Source organism: Leptidea sinapis, chromosome Z (genome assembly GCF_905404315.1).
Source record: "Leptidea sinapis chromosome Z, ilLepSina1.1, whole genome shotgun sequence".
Lineage (NCBI taxonomy): Eukaryota > Metazoa > Arthropoda > Insecta > Lepidoptera > Pieridae > Leptidea > Leptidea sinapis.
Window position 1 is genome coordinate 11,518,623 of NC_066312.1, and position 12,557 is coordinate 11,531,179.

Below are 12,557 nucleotides of genomic sequence, written 5' to 3' on the forward strand. Positions count from 1 at the left end.
ATAGAGATCTCACCACAAAACCAGCCATATATCCAATTATTTGCTTACAAGCTTGGTTAGGATCTAGTAAAGACATGCCTCCATTTTATTCTAAGTTATCTATAATATAACTGTTACTTTCATTCTCATTTGAATTATCACTCCGTGCAGATGGAACACTCGTATTAATATTTTGCAGTTTCAATGAACACATCAAAATACTGTTGTTTTCTAGTTCGTGTTCGTTAGCACACAGTTTCCTGATTTCAACGATTTAAGTTCCATGTGGCACAACAATTTCCGGAAGATGCCTTTCAGTTGTTTGTTATGAGGGTTATCATTATACCCAACACGCATACGTATAGTCAAAAACATAGAAATGTACAGCGGCCATCTTGGAATTAAAAAATGATCCCAAATTGGTTCTCCGCACCCTCGAGAAAATCGGAAACGATATCCGCATTGTTGAAATAATAATTTTGTACGGCGGCCATCTTGGATTTAAAAATGATCCTGAATTTGTTCTCTACACCCACGAGAAGCTCGAATACGATATCCATATTGTTGAAAGCATATTTTGCGCGGGGGCAATGATTTAAAAAATAATCCCAAATTCGTACTCTACCCCCCTCGTGAACCTCTGATACGATATTCATATTGTAGAATCACACTTTGCGCGGTGGAAAAGCGTGGCGCTTAAGAAATTTTACTTCAATATATTCAACGAAATGTTTATAATATAACCAAAAAAACAAAAAAAAATCCTTTTATAATATCTAACCTAAACATAAATCTACAGAGTGGAACTCGCGGGCGCCCGCTGGTAAGTTATTTATTTGACGGTAGATCTAAATTACGAGCGTGCCAGACCTCTACACATCATAATGCAATGCCAATATCTCGAGATATTGACCTCGAGTTAAACATATATGTTAAGTCTCAGGCTGAGATCAATAGAGCGTACATCTACATATTTTAAGCATTACCAACGTATTTAGAATAAACATCGCTTTGAGTTCGAGCTAAGCTTAACTTTAAGGCCACCGTAACGACGACTTAGGAAAAGCTCAGATAAGTCGAACAAAAAGGTAAACTATTCTTTGCATCATCACAACTGTTGTTAGACTTCTTAAAATGCCCGGATAATACCTGTATTATCCGGGCAGTATAACTGGCATCGCTAATTCCTGAATTAGCGATGCCAGTTATACTTGTTAATTACATGCAATTATGAATATCACGGTATTTAGATTTCAATAAATGTTAATGATCCCTTATAACCTAATACTGAAAAAATATAAAAAATAATAAGTTAATACACGGCCATATTATCTCTGGTTCCGTTCCTCTTTCATTCCCTCGCACTTGTCATAGTATAAGTCAAAGTAAAAAATATACACAGGTGCCTATATATATCGCACAGTTTACATTTCGAGTCAAATCTGGAATTTTACAAAAACTCCATGAGCACCACGAGGCGGTGGTTGCTAAACATTAATTTGTGAATCAATCGATCACAAAACTATTTTTATTAAATTGTACTATATTAAATTATGAAATAAATAACTTTTCATATCAAAAGCTAATCTAATAAACATCAGTAATTTCTTAATATTAATTCAGAAAAATATAAAGGCGTTTTAAACAATAATCTTATTTATAATCAAGAACTTTGTAAAGAAACATTTAACGGTCAATAATTTACTCAAAACATTATTCAATACACTCTCGGTACAGGTGGTATAAACTCCACCTCGCTGTCCAACGGTTGATCGACCACGGGGCGATATGAAATTGCGACTTTTCCGCTTTGCAGATCAACATGGGACAGACTGTGTTTCCGCCAGTGCTGCTCAATCGGCTTTGGAGTCTGTGAAACATAAAACAACACTAATTGAATTTTGACAACTGGAATATAACAACATATATAAAATATATATATACAAAGCACCCCTTTTTAAAAGGATTTTTAAGAAAATAATAATAGTTCTCGCCCAAATTCGTTATTACTGTTAAGATTTGACGTAAATTGGTAATTGTTAGTGCATTGTAGTAGGTTGTTTCTTATAATAAAGCTATTTTAAGAATATTTTAAAGTTACCTCATTGTTGAACTTAAATTTAATTACTACAAAACATATCCTGAATGAATTTGCAGATGTTAATACTTGCTATATCAGTATATACTTCCTTCTAATAATTTTCTGTATAGAGGCATATGAATTAAATCATTAACAATGGAGAAATGTGTATGTATTATATAAGATGGACTTTACTCGACAACGGATCACAGTATGTATTATTTATTAATACTTTTATTTTTTAAGATGCTTTAGGGTATACAATTAGGAGGTTGTATATGATGACTTCATTTTAATTACTCACAGGCTCTCCTGCAGAGCATAATATTAGGACTACTAGAATATGTAACATAGGTGAACCATTGGATTTTATAAATATAGTTAGCTTGTTTGTTGGAGGCTCCTTTGCACCGGATGCCGGCTAGATTATGGGTACCACAACGGCACCTATTTCTGCCGTGAAGCTGTTATGTGTAAACACATTATTTTGTTTCAGTTTGAAAGGCGCTGTAGCTAGTGAAACCACTGGGCAAATGAGACTTAACATCTTGTCTCAAGGTGACGAGCGCATTTGTAGTGCTGCTCAGAATTTTTGGGTTTTTCAAGAACCCTGCGTGGCACTGCAAGGCGTATCAGTTACCATCATGCTGAAAAAAAAAGATCATAAAAAAATACAACAATTCCAGCCAAATCTTACACTTGGTGCTGCAGTAGAAGAAGAGATACCATAGCAAGAGGTCTTCGGTCAAATCTTCAACCAAAATAATGCAGCAGCTACAGATTATTATTTTTTTAAATTAATATTCAAGGTAAATAAAGGCAATTAGAAAGGCATAAGAAGAGTATTAAATTAAATCTTTTCTTAAGTTTTTTAACACTTTTCTGTTTTTGAAGTCGGTTTTTTTTAAACGTATTTTTTTACTTTTTAGTGTCTATAATCAGGCAAACTTTAAGATTTCGTTGCTTTTTACTGTATATATTAAATAGTAACTTTAAGTACCTGTGAAAAAAGGAATCGACACCGATAAAAAATGCTGTTCGAAAATCTATTTCATGTTCTTTTGAGACGTTGAAATATTGTGTAATAACAACGTGTGTTATAACAACGTTTGTTAGCTATGAATGACAGGTAGCCTATGACCCACTTATTGAGATACGGGCTAGTTATAATAATAATATATAATGAACCTAAATGAAAACTCATAAAAAAGCCCTACACAAACTATAATTATAACCTCCACGTAAACAAAATTTTTCATAAATGAAAACTACTTGGCCAAACTATGTCGATTTTTTATCGGACCTAATGGCAAACATCACGCATCAAACTAAAGAAGAATCATGTAAATTGGATCATAAATCTGGGCGTAATCAGTGTACATACAAAGGAAAAATTACAATCGAATTGAAAACCTCCTCATTTTTGAGTCGGTTAAAAATTTATAGTTGTTGTGTTTGCTTTTCTTACTTAGAGCATTGGTAACAAGACCATCAGCTCAAACCTAAAAACGATAAAAGAAGAATATTTAAATGATTTTTCAATATACTCGAAGAAATGATATAGTTTTCACTTAGACCTCCATTTTTGTCATCTGAGACTGCAGTGTAAGTTGTAAAATTTATTAAATATTGCATGTTAAATGTAAGTATCACGACAAAAGATCAAGGTTTTTTTTTCGCAAACAACTTGGCTAGGCAAAGGATCACAAAGATGATGACAGCTGGCATTAGTGACTTTACTTTTTTTTTTTTTCAAATTTAAAACATTAAATTTATTTTCAACTAACTACATTTAATTATATGCCCTTTAAAGTAATTAGATGGGTTTCTCATATTTAAATGATTCATTTTTGGTGTGAAAAAATGTTATATTGTATGTTACTGGTGAAAGTAAATTGGTGCTCAGTGACTAATTTCTACAAAGGCGATATCAGTTTCCAATAATTGGACTGGTCCAGTCCGATGGCAAAGGTAACGACATTGGTTTCAAGGGTACCGTTTCAATATTGGATTAAAACTCCAATATACGCAAATCGAACGTGACGAATATTCGCAGCAATTGCACTGGACTTTCCTGCGAACAATTAAGCGGGCCCCGACGCACGGTTGATAGTCGAATAATTAAATTCGTTTCCTGCTTTGATGCAATTTAGTTTTTAACGCTGGTAAATAGAAAAATTAAACAACACATTCCTCAAACGGCTGTCCAGTTTTCAACTATCGGTTTTTATATTAGTGTTTTTAAAATATGCAGCTTAAAAAATGAAAAACAAAATTATCTTGAGTTTAGAATGTAAATAGTGACAAATCTTATCTATCCATAGTTATGTCCAATATTGGTTACATGTTATACGAAGTAAGCGTAAAAGGATAGATTTGTCTACCTCCAGTGAGTTAAACTATGAATAGATAGCTTTTTGAAAACGGACCTTAGTAGTTCATAGGTAGGTATTAGCTTCGACTGTTAGGTTCTATCACAGATATATTATCCCACTGACGTTAGTAGATTGGCAATGCAAATCATCAAGCGAGATCAAAATCTGATTGCTAGTGTCAGTGTTTAATGTCTATATATGCATTGTAAGTGTTGGGTAACTAATGCTAGAAATGTATCGATACCGTATACGTTATCGATAATCTGTACGATAGTCTCTTGCTGTTAGACAACCGATAATAACAGGCCAGGTATATTAGTTTACTGTGCGTGACAAGCTATGTCTTACAGGAACGAAGCTCGAAAGTTGTGTTGTTAGTTGTTACTATAGAGAATGTTCTATAGATGGCGCTGGCTGTTGCTTAAATCGTGCTTATTAAATTTATGGCAATAAATCCTTATATCTCAATTCATTTAACTTGTAGATATTCACACCCGACCGAGCTACTTACGTCGTTTGCAAGTAGTTCAAAATAAATTCACGCGCATGGCAACCGGAGCCCCGTGTTTCATCCGAAACGTTGACCTTCACCGCGACCTAGAGCTTTCGACAATAGCTCAACACTTTAAAGAGATCTCGCGACGCTTCTTTGACAAGGCGCCTAACCATCCCAACATCTTGGTTAGGAAGGCATGCGGGTACACCCCCCTTCACCATAGTCTCAACCCAATAAGACGTCCCAGACATGTAACGGTAGACCCGGATGACGACATCACCATCGCGAACGCGACACCCACACAAACACCGACACAGACACGCACACACCGCCTTCGCAGGCGTAGGCGCGGTCAACCACCGCAAACCACTGGCACTCGTCACTCTGACGATGGCCAGCGGCCCGCACCCTAGATACACCACACATTGTTTTGATACCCGACGAGACGTTAGTCCTCGTCCTGTAATCGCTTCACTACACTCACTCACACACGGACTGACTGACGGACTGACATACACCACTTACACAATCACAAACACACTCCACAAACAGACACAAACACAAAAATACATGCACACAAACATTTACACTACGTACATACATACAAACACACATACATGCAATCATAAACACATACATACACACTTACATACATTACACAAAACATCACCACACTCGCCGGCGAGTGTGCTCTTATCACCTTTTCATCTTTCATCTTCATTTCATCTTCATTTTCATTCTCTCTCCTTCCCACAAGCACACAGCCGGTCTGAGGTTCGAGTCTCCTTAGGAGACGCCCCGCGACTGTTGTTGCGTAGTCTTTGCGGCCTCCACGGCCCACGTCCTACTTCGCTGTGAAAGCCAGAGCTGCTAACAGCACAGAGGAGGTTTTAGTCGGTATGGGGTGTCCGCTTACGCGGACACTCGAGTCCGACATATTACGCCCCGTTCCGGGGCGTAAATACGTAACAGTATTTCCTCCTCTCAAAAAAAAAAAAAAAAACTTGTAGATATGAATTAGCATTAGGAATTTTAAATTGACAACTGTATAAGTTGTTAATTTATTCCGTTATTTTTTTAAGGAGTGGTGGAGTTGGTTATCCTCTATAAACCACTTTTGATATTATGGCCTAGGTTCCACTAAGCTCTTGGTTTTATTACTTAATATAATGAAACCAGGTGAAGTGAACATTTCAGTTGTGAAATTATCATGGTTTAAAATATTAATCTGTCTCATTTACAGAGGGACAGGAGGGTTCCATTAATAGAAGTCAGAATTGAGAATACAGGTTTTCACTTTTCAGTTATAGAGGTAGGAATCAGACATGATGGTCGTTCGTTCAATTTTAGAGATCCGGCTCAATACTCTGTCGGCAAAATGACCCGGGTCACGGGACCCGTTCGATCGATACATTGGTTCAGTTTCAGTTCCGCTTCCGGACAGTAGTTCAAGCCTCAGAACCAGAACAATAACAAGGCAATAATTTGATAAAAGTTGTGTACATGCATGCTTTCGATCTAACTCAATCGTTTAGGGTGAGAGAAGGCGTGCGCGAGCGGCGGCCGGTGGATGTGTTACGACGCTCGATTCGATCAAACGTTTGGAGATTGATGGTTCATACAATCGACTGAATGAATCACTTTTGCCGCAGCGACCCGTTCGATCGTGCGGGTCTTGCGACCCGGGACTTTTGATTCGATCATTCGCGAACGACACATTTACTACGATTATTAAATAAAATAAAGTGTTAATATGTAAAAAATATAATAATTAAGGAACGTTTTTGTTACGAAGTTGCTTGACTCAAACTATCTTGTTAGCAAACTCTGTTCAAGTTCAGGATATTCTGATAAACGTATACGATACTTAGTCCCACTAACAGAGATAATTCAGTGCCAAAATGTTGGAACCCCAGGATGAGATCCAGTTATGGAGGTTTCTCACTTATACAGGTCCCACTTAACCAATCGCTGATCACCGCCGACCACATTTTCTTGCAACATCAGATGAATTATACTCTTTCGTAAAATATGATCCGTCTCGTTTTAATGAATTGTTACACAGCAGAACTGTCAAACCGTGTGTCAATAAATTCTCAGATAATATTATGTCCATTCAAAACAAATATTATTTATTTTGTATAATCATAATTCCCAAATCAAAGTAAAACTATCCTTTCTCTCAAGTTGGGCTAAACTGCACTCCATGCAGTAATCCCTATTAAAATCCGTTCATTAATTTTGGAGTTCACTGGAAACAACAACAGGACACTGCATTTATATATATTGACGACCCATATAGCCGAATGGTTAGTGAACCTGACTACTAAGCTAGAGGTCCCGGTAGGTGCAATAATTTATATGATGAATATAGATGTTTGTTTCCGAGTCATGGATGTTTATTTATATTTTTGTATGTTTAAGTAAAGTATATTGTATTAAATATTATATTATTATTATATTATATATATTGTTTTAAGCTTAATTCTAGAAATGTATTATATTTATCTAGAATCATAGGGCAGTGTATTTAGTATCTCAGGTATGGTAGTATAATTAATAGTAGCAGATTATTTTACTATAGGTATAGGATGTTATATTTATTTAGACTAATTTCCTCGTGTTTTGTTTTATTTCAATTTATTTGATACTAAGTGCTATTAATTTCTATAATTAAAATAGCTAGTCTTTTACTGCCAATATTCAGTCTACTTCTTACTTGAGATGAAAATCGTAACTATCGTTGACTTTTCCGTCCCAATAAAGCCAGCGATAAACGATAAGAATGACTTATCGGGTATACTGGCACAGTTTGATTATTGAGAGCTAATTACTGACAGTAGAAGGTAGTTATTTATCTCTATCTGTAGATAGTATATTGGAAACGGCCGTTAGACTGTTTCGACAGGTATTAATTTTCCAAGGCTTTAAGGTTTTTGCCTTTTACAATTTGATTGAACATTCCATGTTAATAGAAAAATGATAAACTGTAGAGAAACGATATTTTTGAGGTTACTTGAAGGAAGCGATCAGATCATTCAGGCTTTATGAATATTTTTTTCTACTTGACTATCACTTTTCAAAATAATATAATTTAGTACTATTTTACATTACCTGACCCTCAGTCGGTTTGCTGTAATCCATTTCATCCTCACGCTTGGGGAAATCATCTCTGAAGTGAGCACCTCTGCTTTCTGTCCTATTCCGAGCGCAGCTGACAACTTGAACTGCTGCTTGAAGCATATTCTGTAGCTCCAGTGCCTCAATGAGATCAGTGTTAAAGTTCAGTCTTTGGTCTGTCACCTTGATATCAGAAAAGGCTTTGTACCACTGATCTATCTCTGATTGAGCTACAAAACCGTAAATGAATTTAGTTGTCATTATATTTATATTTTACTAGCCGTTCCGTCCCGCTTCGCTAGGCGAATTTCAAAAGGAAATAAATTAATGAAGGAACGTTAGAATTCGGAAAATAAACCATCTAGGATAAATCTCGCATCGAATGGTGGTAGTTTTATGTCGATACGATCAGTGGTTTAGGCGTGATTGAGCCTCAAACAAAGACCATTTTCCATTATATATATATACTAGCTGACCCGACAGACGTTGTTTTGTAGATAATAAAAATATACTGTTTTATAGGAATATGCCAATAATATTTCAAAACATCAAGAATTATTTCTTAAAAAATGCTCTCCGTTGTTATAATGAAATTGTTTCACAGAGGAACTGTCAAACCGTGCATCACTAAATTCTCTCATAGAAAATAAGGCCAAATACAAAACAAATATTAAATAATAAAAATAATTATCCTATCTTTGAGAGATAGGATAAACTGCACTCCATAAAGTAATCCTCATTTAAATCCTTTCATTAGTTTAGGAGACTATCGCGGACAAACAACGTGACACGTAATTTATATATATAAGATATAGATACGATCAGTGGTTTAGGCGTGATTAAGCCTAAATCAAAGATCATTTTCCACATATATAATATAACTTTATACCTTCGTTTAGTAGTTTCGCTTCCCTGAACACACCACATTTATTTTGCATGGTGGTTCTCATGTTTAGACGCAAAACATCTGGCTGGATAGTGCCTTTAGCGTTCCGAACCATCTCAAAATTATCGATAGATGCGTCCACAAGATTCTAAAAACAATACAGTAAAATAATTTTATTATTTATTGTGCTTTAATATTGTAATGTAATTATTGTAATTGTTTACATAGGATAGAATGTTATCAAATTGAAGAACCATCGCTTATGACATGTAGGGGGAATCACACATTGTCATGAGTGATCACTTAATGCTGTATAACACTGGAGGAATAAAAAACACAAATCCTCTTATAAATTTTATTCGAAATTCGTAAAAATTTTCTTTAATTCAAAATAGAATTAAATAATCACATATTGAACTTCATATTCACCATCTCGAAAATATACGACTTGGACCTAATAGTACAAGAGCCCACTGCTCCATTCTGCAGGTACGTGTTTTTTTGATAAAACTAATTTTACATGAACGTTTAGGGAGTATGCAATGTATTAGCGATAGGTTGCCTATAAAAAAGTATGTGCGTATAATCTTTACGCGCGATTGAAGTAAAACTTAAATATATAACTTTAGGAATAATTAACAGATACATATATTCTATACTTTTTTTTGCTTATCTGAAAGCTCATAGACAAATTTTATTTTCATATGCCCCTGTCCCACCTATTCTGAGACACCCAGTATATAAGATATTCTTAAAAAGTTGAAAGACAAGAATATTTTATATATACTATTTAATATATAATTACCAATAAATAATTGAATAAAAATAATAAGAAATTGAAGATTAAAATATTATTATCACACATATCAATATAACTTTGTTATAGATTATTAACGAATATGTATATGCTCGAACCTTTTGCCTGCTGACGGACGAAGAAACCAGAAAAATCTACGAATGTCGCAAACTTTTATTTATTATTTATTACAGAAGTGGTCATAAATAAATAATTACACTTGGATAATTACAGAAAATATTAGGTACTGAGCAATTTAAAAAAAATTGTAAAACCATTAAATTATAACGGTTGAACCGTCAGAAAAATACCCCATGTCGCGCCTAAAAAAGTTTTACTTAAAAAATTGTCCGCAATTATCTCTAATTTATTTTTTGTGTAATTTATTTTCTGATGTAAATGGCAACTATATGTTTGCTTAGTACGCCCTATTTTTATTAATAGACTACCTATCGCTAATACATTACATTCTTCCTATCATCATCAGCCGGAAGACGTCCACTGCGGGCAGAGTCCCCCCCTACATGACGATCGGTCCTGCGCTGCCCTCATCCACCCTAAACGTTCATTTAAAATTAGTTTTATTAAAAAAACACATACCTGCAGAATCGAGCCGTGGGATCTTAGGCTATGAGAAAAACGGGCGTAACACCATAATAAGCTTCGACTGCTATACCTATGCATTGCTGCATTTACTCCAGTAGTTTAAAATATTCTTGGTCAATAAGCAGCAATGTAAGACATTTATTCAGTTCGATTCGGATAGTGACAGTTGACCCATGACTAAGGAGAAACGTGTGCTTAATTTAACCACATTTTTACAGTTGCGCTATCAGACTGCGAATAATATTATATCCATAAATGTGTATAGAACGCTATTGTTTGTGACCATAGTCTTAGAATATACAACTGTAGAGACGACCTTACGTGACCAATTATGATTTGACAGTGGGTGCGTTAGCTAGTGGTTTAATATTCAAAATTCAAAAGAGTTAGCATACTGTCTGTCTATGCGCTAGATGATTGTAAGTCTGTAGTTATGGACCGTTCGTGCGCGCGAATTTGAACACTAACACCTGGTATAAATATAAGTGTCATCTATAAATACACGTAATGCACCATTTCGTAAATTTGAATCTGCTCTTTTGTTTCTTCATTAAATTAAAACATGAAAGCATTTTCATAAATTGAATGAGAATATTTTGTAGAACAATTCCCACCTCTACCACCCTTCATAATTACATTCTGTTTTGTTCACGAGGGTGGGAAGTATTTACGGGTAACAATTTCAATGACGTGTGGGCAGTTTCAATTAACACATTCTTACTATCAGTTACTAGACGATAATTAAAAAAATAATATGATAAATATAAATGTTATAACAACAATTTTTTTGGGCTTATAATAATAGTAAATATTGGAAATACACACACACAAAGTCACGCCTTTTTTCCTTTGGGGTAGGCAGAGACAACAGAAAGCCACTTGCTTCTATACTTACAACCCTTACGCGTTCCTTCTACATTCATTAATAACCCTTTTCATACATACTCGCCGGTTCCGGGTGGCCGAACACAAACAGATAAACAAACACATTTAACATCTAGTATAGGTATTAAGTATTTATTATACATAACCATTGAAATTAGATTTTAAGCGCCGATTTTTAATACTGTAATATGTGTATACTTATAATATATATTTGAACTAACTGACCCGACAGACGTTGTTCTGTATATAATAAATAAAATAATGTTTTTTTATGAATTTGTCAATAATATATCATAACATCAAGATATACTTCGTAAAATATGCACCCTGCTGTCGTAATGAAATTGTTTCACAGCAGAACTGTCAAACCGTGCGTCAATAAATTCTCTCATAGAAATTATGTATGGACACATCAAAGGAAAAACAAATTTGTTGTTTTTATTTAATTCCGAGCATTTTCGTATTTATTCACCTTTTAAACCTTGTCTGGACTTCCACAAATAATTCAAGACCTAAATTTTCCAAATCGCTCAAATGTCGTAAGGTTGGCCCTAGAAATAAGTTATTGTTTTATGTTCCACCAACAAGTACTAAATAGGTTCAGAATACTTCTATACATCGGGCTTGTAAACATAATAACGTAAAATTTAATAATGTTGATTTACATACATGTTCGATCACACATTTAAAGAAATATATTAGAGACTACTTGTATATATAATTTCATTTAAGTCAGCAAAAATCCTATTAGTGTTTTTCTTCCAGTGCTATGTAAGTTTTCTATTCTGTCTACCCTCTTTTTGACTGTTCACATGGTATGTATATTAGTGGAAAATTTATTGGTGTGTTTACAATTTTATATGAAATGTTTTAATTACTGTTTGCTTCCAAAAATAAATACAGGTACAATACCAAAATATTTAACTCGGTCGCACGTGTTTTTACAACGTAAAGTAAATAAGTTGAACAATCACGACAGCTTTCAATAAAGACTTGTGAACGGTGCACTGTGAACCCTCATATTAAACTCGCAGTAATTATTTTACCAGTTGATTGCAGAGTGCTTTGTGTTTCTGATATTTGTCATGAAATGAATTTTGCTTTGTAATACTACGCTGAAAATGCATAAATCTGTAGCACACAAAGGGTCAATAGTTAATTAACTAAAATATTTGACAGGATTCAATATGAAATATCGTAATTAATTTGATAAGTACACTATAATTTATTGAAGCGTCTATGTGTAACGTCAAAGACTGTTCCTTTGAACAATTACTAAATACATAACATACAAATCGTGATGAATTAAAAACTAAAGCATATATAAAATCTAA

The 12,557-nt window shown here is 34.4% G+C and overlaps 1 protein-coding gene across 2 annotated transcripts in view; it reads right to left on the minus strand.

The window, feature by feature from the left end:
* Positions 1-1,617: 1,617 nt before the first annotated feature.
* The window catches only part of LOC126979046 (succinate dehydrogenase [ubiquinone] flavoprotein subunit, mitochondrial-like), a 44,392-nt gene continuing 33,452 nt past the window's right edge, over positions 1,618-12,557 (minus strand). For both annotated transcript variants that reach the window (XM_050828225.1, XM_050828226.1), the window contains exons 11-13: positions 8,940-9,084; positions 8,045-8,280; positions 1,618-1,849 (exon numbers count right to left, since the gene is read on the minus strand). In XM_050828225.1, the coding sequence (XP_050684182.1) occupies positions 1,697-1,849; positions 8,045-8,280; positions 8,940-9,084 (534 nt within the window). In that variant the 3' untranslated portion in view covers positions 1,618-1,696. The remainder of the gene's footprint in view (positions 1,850-8,044; positions 8,281-8,939; positions 9,085-12,557) is intronic.